Genomic DNA, 18,920 nt, shown 5'->3' on the forward strand with positions numbered 1-18,920 from the left:
GCACACGGAGGGGATTGCCCTGCAAAGGATGGGCACTGATCCAGCCTTATTTTGGGGGCACTCAAAGGGAAGAAGATGCTTTTTTCAGTATGACAAGAAAAGGAGAGGTTAAAAATCTCTTTTCATCAGCTGGGCAGATTTGGGAGATTTTTATCAGCTCTCTTCTTGGTTTAACTCTGGTTAATTTTCTCTTGAAATGTTGGCCCAAGGCAACGCCAAGGCTGGCTGCTGACTCAGTTGTAGCACTGCTTCCCCTCCTGGGCTCTGTGACGTAGGAGAGAAGGAATCCCAAGCAATTATAACTTGATTATTTTACTGAACGTGTGATTACAAATGGGAACTGCAGAGCAATGAGCACTGCAGTCAAGATAAAATTAAAATGAGCCCGGGCTCCCCCAGTCCCAGCTCTTGCTCCAAAGACAAACAGCTGCTTGGGAAGCACTTCACAGCCCAGTTATTTCTCAGTGACCACAGGAAAGGTGATAAAAACCCCATAAAAGCAGAAGAAATTTCCAGGATTATTTTTTTTGTACAGTTCTGCTCAGCACAGTTCTGCTCCCTGGGAGGACGAGCTCATGGGTGGTTGCCAGTGTTATATTAAGTCTCAGTGAGCCTGGAGAGAGGTAGATTAGGTTGGAAATTAGAAAACACTGCAGGGATGGGATGTCCCCTGAGAGGGACCTGACTGAAGAGCCAGGGGATGCCAACGTGGCCGAGCTGGCCCCTTCCCAGCTGCCAGTCATGGTGATCTGGGTGTCCCTGGGCATTGTTCTGGGCTCCTGCAGGCACTGAGATGAGCCATGGCAGGGCAGTCACTTGCTCTTTCACTACTGTGGATTTTCCCAAAGAACTTGGTGTCACCCCAGCAGGCTTTTCCCAAGCCTTGGGGTGCTGAGCATCACAGAGGGACCAACAACTTGCTGCTGGCTGCCAGCTGACTCCATCCCTGCCTCTGCACCTGGAGAACAGCCTGCATGGATGACTTCTAAGCAGGATGGCTCTCTGGAGGGTGAAATAACTCTGATTTGGGGAACCATGGGGCTGAAAGGAAGCAAGGGAGAGTTGCAGCAGCACAGAGGGAACATCCGTAGCAGTGCCAGCAGCAGCTCTCCAGGGCTGTGTGGCTCGTGCCCAAGCCCAGCTCCAATTGCAGAACCAGCCTTCTGTCAGGAAAAGATGGTGTGAGTCAGGGATTTTGGCGAAGCAGCGTCTTCCTGAGGCTGGAGGAGGACTCTGTGCTGAGAACATGGAGCCTTGAGAACCATGGCTACCTCTGAGCCCAGGAACTCAGCACAGGCTGGGGAAACCCAGGAGGGAGGGAGCTGGGAGGCTGAGAGTGGTCAGAGCACCCATGGGTACTTTAAATTTCACCCCTGCCCTATTTCCCCTCGAGTGACCCAGCGCTGGTAGGTGACCATAGAATTACAGAATTGCTGAATGGTTGGGGTTTGAAGAGACCTTAAAAGTCATCCAGTTCCAACATCTCATCCCCACAGGTGGAGACACCTTCCACTAGACCAGGTTGCTCCACGCCCCGTCCAAACTGGCCTGAAACACTCCCAGGGAGGGGGCATCCATATCTCCTCTTGGCAATCTGTGCCAGCACCTCACCATCTTCACAGGGAAGAATTATTTCCCCAAATCCAGTCTAACCCTGCTCTCTGTCAGTGTAAAGCCATTCTGCCTTGTCCTATCACCTAGCCCTGTCCTTGTCCAAAGTCCCTTTCCAGCTCTGTTGGAGACCCTTTAGGTACTGAAAAGCCACAACAAGGCTCCCCTGGAGTCTTCTCTTCCTCAGACTGAACAATCCCCACAATTTCCTTATAGGAGAGGAATTCCATCCCTCCAGCTAACTTTGTGGCCTCTTCTGGACTTGAGATGGCCACAGTGACAATGCAACAGCTCAGAACATGATAGTGTCACAGGATAGCGTCATGGCATCAGAACCCATTGGCACAGAGCACCAGGTTCTTTTACCTGGTGAAAAAAAAAATCCCAAATGTGACAAAATATATGGAAAACCCCTCTTGTAAGAGGTACTGATGTATCATCTGCAACCTCAGACATCCAGTGCTGGGGGTGAGACCTCACTGCACACCCATGGGTGCAGCTGGGTGCCTCCATGGTGAAGAAGGGAGGTGGGAGGAGGAGGGCAAGGGAAGAGCAGGAATCCACACAAAGGAGATCCCAGACCTGTGCCCTCGAGGCAGGTGTGGGAACAGAGGGATCCTGCCTCCTGTCTTCATCTCTGGCTGCTGCCTCGCTGGCAGGTTGTGAGGAGAAGAGCAGGGAAGGGAGCACAGGAGCTGTCAGAGGTTGTTAGTGCTGTGACACCTCTTAATAAGGCCCATCTGTCTGGAAGGCAGCAGATCCGGCAGGATTTCTGCAGACCTGATGGGGAGTGCTGCTGCCAAGGTTTTACAATCAGCACTAATAAACACGCTGGGGCAGCATTTGGCACCACGAGCTCCAAGAGCCCAGCACGAGAGTGAGAAAATCGGGATTGCAACAAAAAACCTCAACACAGCACAGAGCTCCTGGGAAACTCCTAGCATCTTTTGGGATGTTTTGATCCAGCTTCTGGGGATGTACCTGGTTCCCACAGACACCCCTCTCACCTGGGAATGTGCACATGGACATTCCTTAATCAAAAGACTGAACAGGTTTTCCAGAAACCTTTATCCAAACGTCCATCCTGTCTTGTCCTTGTCCCAAGAGACACAGGCAGCTGCATGAAGCAATAACTGTGAGAAGGAGATCCCTGTCTGTGGGAAGAAGGATTGTGGGGAGACTGTGGGGATAAAATCTGCTGTGACAAACCCTCTGTGTCATCTCAGGGCAGCACGTGTCACCGGGCAGAGGGCACTCCTAGCGCAGGAGGGCACCACACAGAGGAGCAGCTGGGCCTGTAGGTGTGGAATAGCAGCAGAAAAAGCCCATGTGATTTGGGAAATGCCACATTCAGGCATGATGAAAGGGTAGAGCTGAGTCAAGTGGCTATCGATGAATCACAGGCTGTAGGGAACACGCCGGTGGGTGTTGAAAAGGCTCTGTAAAGCTTGGCTCAGCTGCAGCAGACATTTGGGCGTGCAGGAACGTGCTCCGCTGCCTCTTAGCTCCTGGGGAACTCCTAGCATCTTTTGGGATATTTTGATCCAGCTTCTAGAGATGTACCTGGTTCCCACAGACACCCCTCTCACCTGGGAATGTGCACATGGACATTCCTTAATCAAAAGACTGAACAGGTTTTCCAGAAACCTTTATCCAAACGTCCATCCTGTCTTGTCCTTGTCCCAAGAGACACAGGCAGCTGCATGAAGCAATAACTGTGAGAAGGAGATCCCTGTCTGTGGGAAGAAGGATTGTGGGGAGACTGTGGGGATAAAATCTGCTGTGACAAACCCTCTGTGTCATCTCAGGGCAGCACGTGTCACTGGGCAGAGGGCACTCCTAGCGCAGGAGGGCACCACACAGAGGAGCAGCTGGGCCTGTAGGTGTGGAATAGCAGCAGAAAAAGCCCATGTGATTTGGGAAATGCCACATTCAGGCATGATGAAAGGGTAGAGCTGAGTCAAGTGGCTATCAATGAATCACAGGCTGTAGGGAACACGCCGGTGGGTGTTGAAAAGGCTCTGTAAAGCTTGGCTCAGCTGCAGCAGACATTTGGGCGTGCAGGAACGTGCTCCGCTGCCTCTTCCCAGGATTTTCCCACCAGGGCTGGGGATACCTTGTGGGATCAAGGGGAACCAAACACCACAGTGTCCATGGGGGTCCCTGAAGCAGGGGAAGGGACCTGTAGATGGGTGCCCTGGGATGGAGCATGGTGTCCCAGTTGGTGTGAACTGAGCTTTGCCATGACTGGCCTGCCCAGGGAATGTTTGGTGCCACCCCCAGCTCCTGCAGAGCTCCCTCAGATGATTTGGCCTCTCTTGAGTGAGCAAAATTAAACTAATTTCACTAGAAAATCCTACTATGTTGAGCAGTGTGGAGCACCATGCTGCAGGGACAGTGAGTCTCCTCTCTGCTGGGGATGGGGGGTCCCCAAATCAAAGGAGCTGATCCTGTGCATCCCCACAGACGCTTCCCCTTTGTGTTATTACCACAGGTGGTCCAGCCTGGTGTCCCCACTGAGGCTCCCCTTCCCCAGGGTCGTGGTGCTGGGTTGCAGCTCTGTCCCCAGCCTGCCCCACTGTCTGTGAGGGCTGGCTGGAGAGCTCCTCACTGCCAGAGCTAAGAATCGCTGTAAGTGTACACTTCCTTAAATCCCTTCAACTCCTGAATTAAAATACGGATGTGGGATTTAACTTGGAAGGTTTTTGAAGGAGATATTTTTGTTATACATCATCACGCGTGTCACGAGCCTCAAATATTTGGAAGGGCTGTATAAATAACTGTGTGATCACCTTTTCTCATCTGGCTTCTGCCTCTCCCTGTCCCACAGCTGCCACGGAGCAGGGAAATGTGAGTGGCACTCGGAATCTGCAAGTTTACTCTCAGTTACTTTCATGAGAGGTTTCTCGAGTTTTCATGAGAGGTGCTGTCACAAGATTTGTTTCATCTGAAAGGGAGGAGAGGAGAGGAGAGGAGAGGAGAGGAGAGGAGAGGAGAGGAGAGGAGAGGAGAGCAAGACCAGGGTTCATGAGGATGCTGCTTCCCAGAATGTCTGTCAGACACCTGCAAGTGTCAGGACAAAATTGTTGACACTGAAATACCGTCTGGGACAAAACACACACCATGCACTGGGCAACATTTGTGTCAATCCCAGAAGTCTTGGCACGTGAAATCTCAGAATAATGGATAGGAATTTTTATTACATTTTCAGTGGAGAGAGAGGCAAAATAAGCCAGAAGCTGTTTCCCACCTTGACAGCTGAACCAGCCAGGGAGACCTGAGGATGTGACCTGGCATGTCCCACATCTTCAGGCCCATCACCCCAGACCAGCAGCCAGTAGAAATGCCCCAAGGCCTGCACCCCAAAAATGCCCTCCTGGCCCTGGGGCATGGGGTGGAGGGCACCCTGAGTGATTTTTTCCCAAAAAGATGTTGCTATTAAAAGACTTTCTGGTTCTACAACATGGATCATCAGCCAGACAGCTTATCTTGGGTTCAGCTGAAACCCCTCCATGCCAGGCTGCTGCTGCCGCAGTCACCCGGAGAAGAGAAACGTTTGCCATATGCTGAGGGATTACTGTATAAAACTGAGATGCTTGGCTGCATGCCAAGGCACAGGGTTTCCAAATAGAGTCTGAATCCTGGACAGAAAAGTTCCAACTAAATATAGACATGACAGCCTCAGAGTCGACTTTTTTTTTTCTTTCTTTCTTTTTTTTTTTTTTTTTTTTCTTTTTGTTTGAGTTCACTTAAAATAGCATCTTGAGGGTTTTTTTGTGCCCTGCTGAGGGGGCAGGTAGAGGCATGTTTACAAACACAGTTACAAACCCAAGGACACGGTGGGATGGGAATATCACCCTTCCTCCTGCACATCCTTGAATGGTCCTGAGGGTGGAGCAGATGTGGGTGCAGAGCACTCAGGCTGTCTCCAGTCCTTGGGCAGGAACCAGGAGAGGTGTCCTCTTCATCACACCCTGCCCAGAAAGGTCTGACAGCCTAAAAAACATTGCAGGGAGCCAAAAAATGTGGGGCCTGTGATGACATGGGACATGACAAGTGGGTGGCACCTGTGGAAACTCACTGACACACAGCTCAGCAAGGAGAAGCTTTGCTGGCTGGTTTCAGAAGAGCCAGTCCTGCTGCTGGGAGTCAGCAGGGATGGAAGGCTAAGAAACACTCAGCAAGGAGATGGTGCTTTCACTTGGAAAAGGCGGTGTGGATTTTCTGAGCTGCCAGCCCTGCTCACACCTCTTGGAGATGTGGGCTGGATTACTCAGCCATAGAACTACTGGCAAGTGAAGCAAAAAAATTGAAGTCCAGCACCAGGATGGAGCAAGGGATCTCAGTGGCTTTGGGATGCAGCTGCTCCGGGTGCAGTAAGTGAAATACTTTTGCAAAAGTCCGTAGAAAAAGCAACAAAGCCTAAATATCTGGGATGGGAAAGCAGGTGTTGGATGTGCTCCTCACACCCAGCATGGAGTGCTGGGAAAAAGCATTGGAGAAGGACTGGAGAGAGCTCATCCACATGAGCTGGCCACGTGTGCTTGAGGCAGTGGGATGCTGGAAGCTCTTTAAAGGGTTGGAGGAGAAAACTCCCAGAAAGCTGTAAGTCATTGGCTGTCTACCATCACATATATATAAAATATAACATGAGAAAATATTGTTAATAGGCTTGATGACAGAAAGCAGCTGAGACAAGCCCTTGCATGCATGTTGGCTTGCACAGTATCTGCCAAGGGTTGCCCAACACCTTTGCATTCCAAGCAGGAATTTATTTAAGTGTCCACAGCTCCCAGGACAGCTGATAGGGATAAAAATGAAGCAGATGTCTGAGACATCTGCCCTTAAAAAATATAGGATGTCTTAGTATCAAATAATCAGTTGCCCAAAAGGGAAAAAAAAAAGGTTTAAACTAATATAAAAAGGCAGGAAAGTGGCTGAGGTGGGATCCCACTCCAGCAGAGGAGCTGCCAGGAGGAAGAAGGCTGGCTCTGTAAAATTCCTGTTACTAAACAATGGTGCTGGGAAGGTCGGTGACACGGGGGAGGTAGGGCTAATAATAACAAATACCGTTAGAGTTATACCTTACATAGAGAAAACTGCACTGGAACTGGCTTTCCAAGAGCTTTTGTTTAATTTATGGGGCTCAGGCTATTTTTAGCTGGCAGATCCTTGGGGTTTTATCTGGGATCGCTGCTCTGAGCCAGCAGCTGGAACATTTTAATTGTTTGCTCTGGATTTAGGGTGGTTTTTTTTCTCTTTTCTAAAGGGAGAAAGAGGAAAGCAGGTGCTGGGGCCTGACCTTGCTGGTCTCCACATTTCCTTGGCAGCACCTTCTGGAGCAGGGAGAGCAAGTGGGTCTTGGAGCAGCTCTCTGCCTCCTGGGAGACTTTTTGGGGTGGTGCTGGGTGGTCATGAGTCAGAACACCTATCCTCCAGCCCAGCCAGGATCCTGCACTCATCCCCAGCCCCTGCCAAAGGCCAGCAGCCAGCAGGTGAGAGGGTGGCAGGGGGACACTGTGTCTCCCCATCCTCTGGTTGCTATGCAGGTCTAAAAATAGCCTGGGCAGTGCAACAAGGAGGGAGCATCCCCTTCTTCCAGGAAAGCCAGGAGCACTCCAGGCCTGCGTGCGGCGGCGCTTTATTTGTCAGGAAAGCCCTTTGGTATCTGCCTGGAGCGTGGATGTGAGAGGAGCCATCTGCTCGGGGACAGGAGGTGTTTACACCAGCCCGGGCACAGACGCCCTCTGCGGAGCCTCGTCCCTGCTGGCACCCGCCCTGCTCAGAGCTTGGCCCCGGTGATGAAGGCAGACGTCTCTGTTTATGAAAACACCGGCTCCTCCACTCTGGGAGCTCCCGGGGCAGCTCACAAATCCATCCTGGCTGGTGGCTGCTGAGAGCTGGCATGGTGGGTGACAGAAGGACTGCCACGTGCTGGGCTGGTGTCCCTGCCGTGCAGGGCACCGGGAATGCTGGCAGCCTCTCCAGAGCTGTGCCCTAGGGCTGGGCACAGCCAGAGCACCCTGGGTGGGCAGGGCTGGAGGAGCTGCTGGGCTGCACCCATGGCAGAACCACTGGCCATGTAGGGCACACCACAGCACCAGAGGGTGTTTTGGGGTTACCTGTTCCACTGCCTATGCTCAGGGCTGCTGCAGACACCTCTCCCTGTGCTCCTGTGAAGGTGTTGGTGAGCTGATGAGACAGAAAGGAGGAAATTAAAAGCAAAGCAAAACACCTCAGCCTTGAGTATGCTCCCAGGAGAGGGTGAAGTACTCCGAGACCCCATCTGCCTGCACTGACCCAAGAGGATGAGGAATTGGCATTAAAGGGAAAATTTTAAAAGTTTTTCTGAAGAACGGCAAAAAAACACAAGTTTTCAACCTTACTTCCTCCCTGCCTTTTTTTTTTTTTTTTTTTTTTTGGGTCTCCCTACAGAGTAATTCTTTTTCATTTGGATCCTGCTGATACAAATAACCACAGGTTTTGGGCTGAAACATCAGCAATCACCTCTTTCCATTGCTGGCCAGCATGGCAAGCTAATTTTAACCTCCCAAGCTCCCTCCCATCTCCTGGAGGTTGTCCTGTTGGAGCCAGGGAGTGCTAGAAAATAGTGCATCGCCCACTCATCCAGCCTCCTTCAAGGGAAATATTTATATGATGCCAAAGAGAGGGTTTCCATGGCAGTGATGACTCTAGCACCGTCGCCTTGGAAACCACTTGAGGCCATCTTGAAGGGTTTGAAAATCCCCTTCAGAGACAAATAAGGAGAGGGAGAGGAAAAGCCACAGGGATCAGAGTGGCATTCTGGTCTCCCCTGACTTTCCTGTCAGCTCCTTGCCTGCCCCCGCTGCCTGGCTCCCCGCCCATGCCACTGGCATGATTTGTAGTCCAGGTGTCACTTCAGGGATAGACCCAGGACAAAGGAATGAAGTGTTTTGGAAACAGAAATGGTTCATTTGGTGTTTCCTCCCGCTTCCCACCGCATCCAGCAGTGAGTCTGATGTCAGGGCACTGCTCAGCCCCAGAGGGGGCTTCAGGGAGACTCCCCTGCCAGCAAACACACTAGTGATTACTAGTGCCTGCCCAGCTTCAAGCACCAGCTGCTTTTGGAGCAGCAAACGCACAGGTCCCATGTCTCTGACAGCCCAAGTCCCCATCACACGTGAAGAGCCCCGTGTTTCTTCTGAGGAGCTGCCAAAATGTGAACCACGGGCAGGAGACGGCTGCTGGCAGCAGAGCGCTCGCCTGTGGCGGAGGGAGGAACGCACCTCTGTGTCACACGCAGCCCAGGCTCAGCCCCCGCATCCCGTGCTTCAGCTCCCGCATCCCGTGCTTCAGCCGACCGAGCGCCTTTGGCCACTTACGCTCCCAGCCTGCAGGAGCTCTGTCAGCGGCAGCCAGTCCATCTGGCTCTCAAGGACACCAAGAACACGGCAGGGAGAGCAAAGCAATCTGAGCAGATGGATGGTGAGCTCCACGATGCAGCTGGCGGTGGCAGGGGTGGCCAGTGTTGCTGTTTGTTCAAGATAGGGGATAGCTTTCTTTGGGGTTTTGCTGAAAAATATTAGTTATCCTCTTCATTTTGATTAGGGCAACCTAAAATATTTTCTTCTTGCTCCCTGAGCTGCCTCCAGGCCAAGGTGTCAGTGACTCTCCAAGCCAGAGCTCTTCCCTGGCACCCACACTTTGCTCTGCAGGGCTGCCTCCCACCCCCAGCTATGGGTACCTTCATACCACCCCTCACCTGCCACCTGCCCTCCAAAACCCAGCCAGCTTCCCCACAAACACCGTGCAGTGCTTACGGCAGGGATGGCCAGTGTCGCTGTTTGTTCAAGATAGAGGATAGCTTTCTTTGGGGTTTGCTGAAAAATATTAGGTATCCTCTTCATTTTGATTAGGGCAACCTAAAATATTTTCTTCTTGCTCTCTGAGCTGCCTCCAGGGTCCCGGCGGGCCCAGGGGTCTCTCAGCCCGCGACAGCCGCTCCGCCCGCCGCCCCCCAGGCCTTGCAGCCCCGCGGGGCCGCCCCCGGCCCGCCCCCGGCCGGCCCTACATAGCGGCGGTGCCGCCCCCGGCGCGTCCCGGCCCCGCTCCGCCATGGCCCCGGCGCTCCGGCTCTGCGCCCTGGCCCTGGCCCTGCTGCCCGCCGCCGTCGCCGCGCAGGAGGTGGCCGGAGGTAAGCGGTGTCCGCGGCCCCGCCGTGGGTGAGCGGCGCTCCTCGCACAGCGCCCCAAAATCCCGGCCGGGCAGTTACTTTGGACCCCGTTTCTGTGGGGTGTCCGGTACGGGAAGCAGGCCGGCACCCACGGGTGCGGGTGGCCACTGCTCAGGCAGCTGTGGGCGCTCCGAGTGGGCAATGAGGGCTGGCAGGGACGGCCGTGTCCCTCGCTGGCTGTTCCGCAGGTGGGATCCCGTGCTGCCTGCTGTGTCCCTTCGAGGTCGGGAAAGTTGAGTGGGTGCTGGAAGTGGAGCTTTGCTCACCTCTTTTCTGGCTTCCATTGCAATGGAACTTCCATGCCCAGGGGAGCTGTGGCTGCCCCATCTCTGGAAGTGTCCAAGGCTGGGTTGGACGGGGCTTGGAGCACCCTGGGCTAGTGGAAGGTGCCCCTGCCCATGGCAGGGAGAGTGGGACACAATGAGCTTAAAGCCCTTCCTGCCCAAACCATTCTGTGATTCCATGATTTAGTGATGATAACAGCTCAGGTGAGAGAGCTGCTTACCTTCCCTGACCAGGGGGCAGTCACTGGGCAGCCAGGCTCCTGCTGATGGCCCTGTGGAGGGTGGGGAGAATGGCTTGGGCAGCCCCAGACCAGGAAGAAGACGGGTGTTGTTGGATATGGATGGGTGTCCAGCTGCTCCTCCTTAGTGTCTGGGGGATGGAGCAGAGCCCCCAGAGGTCTGCACCAGGTGGAGAAGAAGCTGTAGCAAAGGGTGGGGACAACTGCCTTCAGAGTGTCCTAAGAAGTCTGCCCCCTTTCCCAAGCCAGGAGCTGTTCTCCATTGACTTCACTCCTCCTGTAGCCAGCTGTCAAAAGCATTACCCAGGTGGCTTCTAGCACAGCAAGAGCTGCTGTCCTGTCTCTGTCCCTGAGGAGTGCAGTGCTTCCTGTGCCATGCCTTGTGAGCTGTCTGGTCACCTGAGATGGGACATTTGGACAAACCAAATCCTGAAGGGCTGTGGTGTCCTCGAAGCAGCCCATTCCCAAACAGCTCTAGGTGGGTGGCTTTGACTTAATGACTTGGAGGATGATCCCCAGCTAGGGATGCCAGGAGAGGGGGTATCCTGGGGGAAAGCAAAGGCAGTTAAAACCACATGTTCTACTTTTGCCAACCACTGGCCTGCTGTGGTGTGGGAGGGTGTTTTGTGACTCCTGGTAAAGAACAGTCCTAGAGCAGCAGAGGCAATGCTGAGCTTTTCCAGCCTCAGCTGAAGAAATGGGGAAGATACAGCTTCAGAGTGTTTAAAATCTGCAATCTCAGCCTCTCTGGTGTGTAAACACCCTTATCTGAGCTATGTTAATCAATTGCCCAGTTGTTTGGAAGGCTATACAGAGCATGTGACTGCTGACAGTGGGTCATAGCTGAGGGTTCCTGCCAGCTGGAGGGAGAAAATCCAGCTTTGCTGATTGTGAGAGTGGAAAACAAGCACCTCTGGGATTGATTTTTTCCTGATTACGACACTGCAAAGCAATGATCCTTCATCCAGCAGTGAGTGGTCAGGAAAATTGATTTGAGTTTTCCTTTTAAACCACTGTCAAACAGGCTGCTGCTTAGACTCTTAAGTCATTTAAGTTTTAAATGGCTCATTCTTGAGGGCTTGGCAAACCACCCTTCCTGCAGATCTAGGGAAGCACACCAATGAATTGCAGGTGAATATCCTGTAGAAAGACATTTTCCAGGAGCACTGCTGGGAGCTGTAGCTCAGCTCAGAGTGAGGGCTGGACTGGACCAGCTTGTTCTGTGTTCAGGTTCAGACCTTATCCATTCTCCTGCCCAGCTGGATGCATCCTGTGGGGATGCCTTCATCCATGATGGCTCTGGTCCTGAGAGTCACCTGTGTCTGTAGAACTGGGGTCTTCCTCTGCCAGATGGGGGTGGAAACGGGTTCTGAACGTCAGCACAGATTTTGGCTGCAGTGCTGCTCCATTGCCTGGACTGTGTCCTGCTTAAGGAAGATTTGGATGAACTGGCTGGGGTAGGGTACAGCCCTTGTGTGCAGCAGGAGGCCTCCTGCACGATCTGTGGCTCTGTGTGTCCCTGTGTGCTCCTCTGCTTCTCCTGGCAGGAACTTCTGTGTCTGGGGCTTGTTTGCTAGATCTGCTCCCTATCTGGTACTACAGGACTGTATCACCTACCCACTGCTTGCCCTGATCCTCATAGGGTTCCTCCAGACTGACTCTAGTTGTGTCCCCTGGCTGCCCTACTGCCATAGCAGATTCTCAGGCTTTTAGGGAAATAAGAGAGGAACTCACAGCTTAGGGCTTTGTCAGCAGAGCAAGGCAGAACTTGCCTTGCATTTGGGCCTCCCACTGTGACATGGAGCACACGCTGAAGCTGGTGACTCTTGCAGCAGCAGCATGCACTGCTGCTGGCCCAGTGGTGGGTAGGAGCAGGCTTGGAGGAGCCCAGAGTTTTAAACCACTAAAGCTCTTCAAAGTCCTGAGGTGTCTTTTTTCCTTCCTGCAGATTGTCATCAGTATACGAACAGGAGCTGTGAAGAATGCCTGAAAAATGTCACTGTGAGTAGCAGCAGTGAGACTCCCAGCCTCTCACCATACCTGAAAAAGTTTCCTTCCTGGAAAGGTCCCCTGCCCTTGTCCCAGACATGCTGCAAATTCCACCCACCTATGAGGGTGAGAGGGCAATCCCTCTCTGGTGCTCTGGAAGGAGGTTGCTAGAAACTGGGTGGGTTTTGTTGTGTGCTTTTTGATTAGAGTGATGGAATTGCTGAGCTGCTTCCTGATGGATGGACAATGTGCTTGGAGAAGGGACTGAGTGGGCTGGGCTGGCTGGTCAAGTTCCCCTCCAGCAGCTGGGCCGTGGCACTGGGTGGATGCAGGATGTGTACTGGTGTCCTGCCAGTCCCCGCTGCCTTATCACAGATATCAGCAAACTTGAACTTGAGTCAGATCTTGCAGCTGATGTAGCCAGAACCAGTTTGACCAAACCCTACTGAATGCTGGGGTTGGGGTTTGGAGCCACCAGGAGAGGAGCATGCAAAGCTCTGCAGATGGTCTGTAATGGCTGGGCACATGCACACCTCTCCTGCTCATCAGCTTTGTGTGTGTAGAGCACTTTGTCTCAAAGGCTTTCTTCTTATTCCAAAAATAAACTTAAAGGATCTGTGTTATTAATGGTGGGATTCTTAAGGCTGTCGAGGGCAGGGCCAGTAGCTGGCTCAATGATCCTTATGAGTCCCTTCCAGCTCAGGATATTGTACGATTCTAAGCCAGGAGAAGGATTCTCAGCATCTTTACTTGCTCTAGAACTCTGCACTCCCCTCTCCTGCCTCTCCTGGTGTGGTCTGTGCTGACACAGCTCTTACTCCTGAGCACCCTGTTGCTGCTGGGTGATATCTCGTGAGCCAGCAGAGGTGGCCCTGTGCTGTGGCTGCCAAGCAAAGCGAGGGTCACTGTCAGTGCAGCAGTGACTCTGTGCTTCCTGTGTCCTAGTGCCTGTGGTGTGCCAGCAGCAGGAGGTGCATGGAGTACCCTGTCCGAAGAATCCTCCCCCCGGCCGACCTGTGTGAGCTGCGCTCCGCGCGCTGGGGAGTCTGCTGGGGTAAGTGCCAGCCTGGGTGGTGGCTGTGAGAGTGCTTGCTGCTGTGGGAGGTTCCCCTGCCTCCCATCTCTCTGCCGGTGTAGCAATGACAGGCTGAAGGCAGTCAAGGTTCTGCAAACTTCCTGAAGCGTGGGCGGGGAAGCAGAGTATGAGCAGTTCCCTGCCTTCTGGCAAGTAGGACCTGTGAGGATTTAGCTACTCCAAAATACATCCCTTATGCTTTGGTGTGATGGAGGCTCCAGACATGGCTAGCGCCTGGGAACAGGAGTGGAAGGTTCTCTGTGGGCCTGTGCAGCCCTCCTGGTGTCTGAATCCCAGAAGATCTCTCCTCTGCAGCTGGCAGGTCACTCCGTGCACTGCTTCTGGTTCTTCACGTGGCTGCTGTCCCAGGTGGGCTCCTGGAACCAGAGGTGTGGTGACTTCTCTGGAAACCTGTGTGTGCTTCTAGTGCTGAGTGTACCATGGTCCTGCTCAGCTCTTACCCACCTGAGAAAAATCCTCTTCTAAAACTACCCTTGCACGTGCAGGTCTCCTCTGGGAGCTTTTTCTGGTGGGCAGCTGCCTCTCCTCCCTGCTGCTCTGTTTTCTTGAAGGATTTCTGGAGAGATTGGTACCTTGTTTAGACCAAGCTTAGTGCATGTTCATGCTCAGACAGGAGCCAGCTTTTGGGGGCTGGAGAAGGAAGGAAGCAAGCTGGGACCTGGTTGCACTCACCCACCCCCTTGATGAGGAGCCTGGAGCTGAATTGCCATTGCCTGTTAGCTTTTGTGCTTGAGGCTGGGCTCTCTTGTCTGCCCACAAGAGTTCATGTCTGCTCTTATGCTTGTGGAGGAAGAATCTCCTCTTTGTGAGCCCTGTGGTATGCTTTTCTGAAACTTCTGTAAGACCTTGAAATGCTAGTTTTGATGTGAGTAGCTTCACAAAAGGTTTCATTATAGAAGATCACATTCCTTAGCTTGCAAAACTTGCTATAGAGAAGATTAGTCCTGTGGGAGATTAGCTCTTATGTGATTTTGCATTTTTGGTGTGTGTGACTTAGCCTCTGTCGTCAGCTGGAGGAGTGCCTGGTGCTCTGCCTCAGACCTCTCTGTGTGGGAAGGAGGGAGCTGAACCCCAGGCTCATCCTGAAACCCCAAAAGGGTTTCGGAAGCACTGATGCTGCTGGAGTCAGCTCAGGCTGGAGTACCTAAAAGAGGAACTCTTTATAACAGATAAAAGGAAGAAGTTGCAATAAGGATGATGAGGCAGAGAGAGCCCAGAGGAGGTGCCCAGAGAGGTGGTGAATGCCCCATCCCTGGAAACATTCAAGGTCAGGTTGGATAGAGCTGTGAGCAGCTGGTCTAGTGAAAGATGTCCCTGCCCGTGGCAGGGAGTTGGACTAAATGACCTTCAAAAGAGCTCTGAGCAGGTTCAGGTGCACTGAGATTTCTGTAGCCTGGCTGTTGTGTGCAAAGTGGCTCCTAAACAAATATTTCCACAGGCACAATTCTCTGAACAGCCTGAACCACACTTGGAAGAAATTCCTCTTTGTTGTTGCCTGAAATCCTTGGCATGTAGATGTGTCAGTTTTGGCTGGTGTCTCTACTGCCATTACTGCAGGAGCTGAGTAGGATGAGCAGGGACCAGGGCTCACGGCTGCTGCCTCACCATGTTCCAGCAGGCTTTGTTCTGTGTGTGGGCAAGCAGAGCCCCCCAGCCCTGGGGAGACATGGCAGTCAGGTGCAGGAAGCAGGACCTGGCCCTCACCTGCCTGAGCAGCACTGGCCCCAACCTGGCAGATTTTTTTTTCAGTTTATCTCTTGCCCAAGGACTTCAGATGCTGCTAAGTGCTCATGTCATGAGAGATGACTTCTGAGGATGGCTCCCATAGACAGTAATTCCTCCCTGTCAGAGATGGTTCCTTAGCCCTGAAGCCTTCAGTTGCTGGGTTTTTTTTTCCCTTGATGGTTACTTTTTACCTGGATTAGTGATTAAGATATCTTTGCTCCTGTTTCTGCCAGAGGAGTTTGACCTGAATGTGTTTCTCCTTGCCAGTAACTGAGCACTCCTCTTAGCAGGGACATGTGCTCAGCTGTTTTAATTTGTGGGTACCAACACTTGCTATGTCTGCATAGGTATATCTACATTGTTATCCGCAGCTAACAATGTCCATTTGCTTTCCCAGGTGGTTTCACATCTCCAGCCCAGTGACTGAAGCTGCTGGTGACAGTAGCTGCATGTTCATAAACAAGATAAGAGAAAGTGGCTGTAGGATAAGAGGAAATGGCCTCAAATTGTACCAGAGGAGGTTTAGGTTGGATAGTAAGAAAAAGATTCTTCACTCAGAGGGTGGTCAGACAGTGGAACAGGCTGCCCAGGGCAGTGGTAGACTCACCATCCCTGGAAGCATTCAAAAAACACAGAGCTGTTGCATCTGGGGACATGGTTTACTGGAAGACCTGGCAGTGCTGGGGGAACGGTTGGACTTGATGATCCTTGAGTGCTTTCCCAACATTAATGATCCTGTGATCCTATATTGTAATTCCAGGAAGCTGTGTCTGTATGTGCTAAACACGTTTTTGTCAAATCCTTCAGTAAACTTTGAAGCCCTGATCATTGCAATGTCCGTGGTGGGAGGAACACTTCTGATCATGTTGGGGGTCTGCTGCTGCTGCTGCTGTTGTAAGAAAAAGAGCAAAAAGTAAGTATGGGGGGGGTGCCCTGATTGTGGAGCAGCTCAGATGCAGCCATGTGCTGCTGCAGAACTGAGTGCTGAGTGCACTAAGGGGTTTTTCTGTCTACCAGGCCAGACAAGGATGACGAGAGAGCAGCCAGGGAGCGGGAGAAGAGGCGGGTGCGGCAGGAGGAGAGGTGAGTTTGTACCACAGGCCCTGAGGCTGCAAAATGATTTGGCTGCTGTCTGTGCCATCAAATGTGATGCCAGGAGGCACATGGGGCTCAACACATGCAGTCAGCGGCTGCTTCAGCCCTAGCTCACACACAAGCCTCATTAGGAGTGTCATGCCGGGGTGACTCGTGGATGTAGCATCACAAGTATTGTGTATGCAGCTCCCCGAGGGCTGCTGATGTGTGGGCTCTGGTGGTCCCCAGAGCCTCCCTGAAGTGACAGGCTGAGCAAACCTGCCAGCCTGGAGCTCCCTTGTTTGGGAATAAGCAAGGAGCTCTGGCTCTTCTTGTTCCCTTTTGTATCCCCAGTTACTGACTCATGGCTTTTTTGTTTGCCTCTCGCAGGAGAGCAGAGATGAAATCACGGCATGATGAAATCCGAAGAAAATACGGTACAGTGCTGACATGAGTGTTTCAAACTAAGCCTTAGATGAAGCAGTTTCTGTAAGTGTGCTCCTTGCCATGGTTACAGCTGTAGATGAGACCTGGCCAGCAGGGAAAACATGGTCCCTGCTTCTCTTGGCTCAGAGTAAGTGTAGAGATGCTGGGGTCATGGTATGTGAGCCCATACAAGGGCTATTTTTCCTGGGCAGGGAAGAGGAAGTGTATTATGTTCCCCAGAATGTGTCCTCCAAGCTTACCATGTGGGAGAAGCTGATGGAGCTTGACTAGAAGGTAGAAGCAGAAGCTGGCAGGCACAGCACCATTATAATCCTGTACCCTTCAGACACAACCCTCCAGTAGTCCTGTGGTGGGCCAGCAGCCTGGGGTGTGGGGCCAGGTAGGGATCAGAATGCCCACAGCTGCAGGAGCACAGAGCAGGCACCAATTCCACCCCAATCCCTCTGGTCCTCTGTGCCAGCAGTGGTGTCTCAGTCCCCTGAGGATGGGAGTGCACAGCCTCCCTCCTGGGGCTGAACTGTCCCTCAGGTGAGTCCCATGGACCTGGCCAAATCTGGACCTACCTGAGGGGAACATCAACTTGGGAGTTGCTCTGTGCAGGGGAGGGTCCCTCCAGCCTGCCCACTGGAGCTGCTGGGGGCTCTACCAGTGTCTGGCTGTGGAGCACTTGGGCTCATGCATGCTGCACTTGGTGGTCTCTGGCTTTGGGGGGGCTGTAGGGAAAACTAGAGACCTTTCCTCTGCCTGCAGCTGCTGCCCACTGCAGGTCCAGGTTAGGCAGGAGATTCCCGGGCCTCTGGATGGGCTGGCTCCTTTAGGAAAGAAAGAGCAGGCAAAGCTGTGCCTGAAGGAGCTCTTGGTATGGGAAGCATCTGCCTGTGTAAGAGCTGTGCTCTGGGCCTGTCTTGCCATGTCAGGGCTGTCTTGCTGCAGCCTGACCCCAGAGTTTGCAATCTTGTCCTTTGTGGCTCTTCTTCAAAACTGTTGAGCTGGGAAGGCATCAAACAGCATGGCACATGGCTTGTTGCTAGCCCAAAGTCAGCCCCATACCCTGCCTTGCTGTTGCCCAGTCTCGATGCAGGAGCAGGGAAGCAAGTCTAAGAACAGTTTTAATTGAATTTGGGTCTGGGCTCTTTGCTTGTAATCCAGTCTGACAGAAGGGCTGTGTAGAGGGAGAGCTCTGGAAGATTAGGCAGGCTGCTTTACCTGGACTGTACATGGACTGCCTGGGAGAGGAGTTTGCCATCAGGTCAAGCTTCTCAGTGGATGTCTCCTCTTGTGCAGAAGGGGAGAGTGAAACAGTGCTGAGTGTGGGCACTGCTCAAGTAAGAGCCGGTGTTTTGGGAGAACTGCAGCTGGAGGCTTGAGATGCTTAAATGACAGAGTTGTTTCCCAGGACTGGTTGTCTTGCTGGCTGTGACCACTGTGGGAGCTGCTGTCTGAAAAAATCTCTTGTCTCTTCTAGGCCTGTTCAAGGAAGAGAACCCTTACGCAAAATTTGAGAATTAGCATCTCCAGACACACCCACCCATCCTGGTGAAGAGTGCCTTCTGCAGAGCCAAAAGTCTCCAGGCTTCCCCCCACCACCATGGTGCCACTTCAACTGCCACAGAAGATAACCCAAATCCTTGGTGACACCATTGTCCCCACTCCAGGTGCTTGGTCTGGCCAGACTTTGCTCTTGCCCTGCTGGTGCAAGAAACTGTGGTGACAATACTGGAGGATGGAGCATTTCTTCTCACTCACCCCTGGGTGGTTGTGGTGTCCAAAGCAATGCACATAACAGTCCTTGTCCCAGCCAAGGGCAAAAGCAGTGTCACACATCTCCCTCACTCCTGCCTCACCAAGAACACTTCATACACACAGAGCTAGCCTCTTCTGCTCTTCTCCACCCCCCCCTTTTTTTTTTTCCTTTTAGTATATGCAAAAGCCAGCAAGAGTTTCCTGACATAAGGGTTAGCAGGAGGCTTTGGCTGTCACTCCAGGTGCATGCACTTATCCCAGCACATTAGCAGTCCTCTCAAAGAGCACAAGTTTCTGGTGATCTGGTGCTTCCAGGAGGAAGGTCTTACGTGCACCTTCTCACTTGCAACTAATCTGGGGAAATGCCCCAACTCTCCTACCTCTCTGTGCCTTTCTAGAAAGGTGGTCTTGGGCTCAATGGCCACATCTGTTAGCAATACTGTAAGTTTCAAGTGCATTTACAATATGCTGACTGTATATTAAACTGATTCAATTAC

General features: G+C 52.5%; 1 protein-coding gene across 1 annotated transcript; it reads left to right on the forward strand.

Moving 5' to 3' along the window:
* Nucleotides 1-9,682: 9,682 nt before the first annotated feature.
* Nucleotides 9,683-18,920, forward strand: LOC121342188 (PTTG1 interacting protein). Its single transcript, XM_041416414.1, has 7 exons — nt 9,683-9,787; nt 12,298-12,350; nt 13,284-13,392; nt 15,967-16,072; nt 16,177-16,242; nt 16,624-16,670; nt 18,146-18,920. The coding sequence occupies exons 1-7, from the start codon at nt 9,709-9,711 to the stop codon at nt 18,187-18,189; spliced, it is 504 nt and encodes a 167-aa protein (XP_041272348.1). The 5' UTR covers nt 9,683-9,708; the 3' UTR covers nt 18,190-18,920.

Source organism: Onychostruthus taczanowskii, unplaced genomic scaffold (assembly GCF_017590055.1).
Source record: "Onychostruthus taczanowskii isolate IOZ18803 unplaced genomic scaffold, ASM1759005v1 scaffold51, whole genome shotgun sequence".
Lineage (NCBI taxonomy): Eukaryota > Metazoa > Chordata > Aves > Passeriformes > Passeridae > Onychostruthus > Onychostruthus taczanowskii.

Excerpts from the sequence above, each read along its gene's own strand:
- LOC121342188 (XM_041416414.1), top strand. The coding sequence starts at position 9,709 with ATGGCCCCGGCGCTCCGGCTCTGCGCCCTGGCCCTGGCCCTGCTGCCC. Across the intron at positions 9,788-12,297 it reads CGCGCAGGAGGTGGCCGGAG|ATTGTCATCAGTATACGAAC; the intron begins GTAAGCGGTGTC and ends TCCTTCCTGCAG. Across the intron at positions 16,671-18,145 it reads TGAAATCCGAAGAAAATACG|GCCTGTTCAAGGAAGAGAAC; the intron begins GTACAGTGCTGA and ends TGTCTCTTCTAG.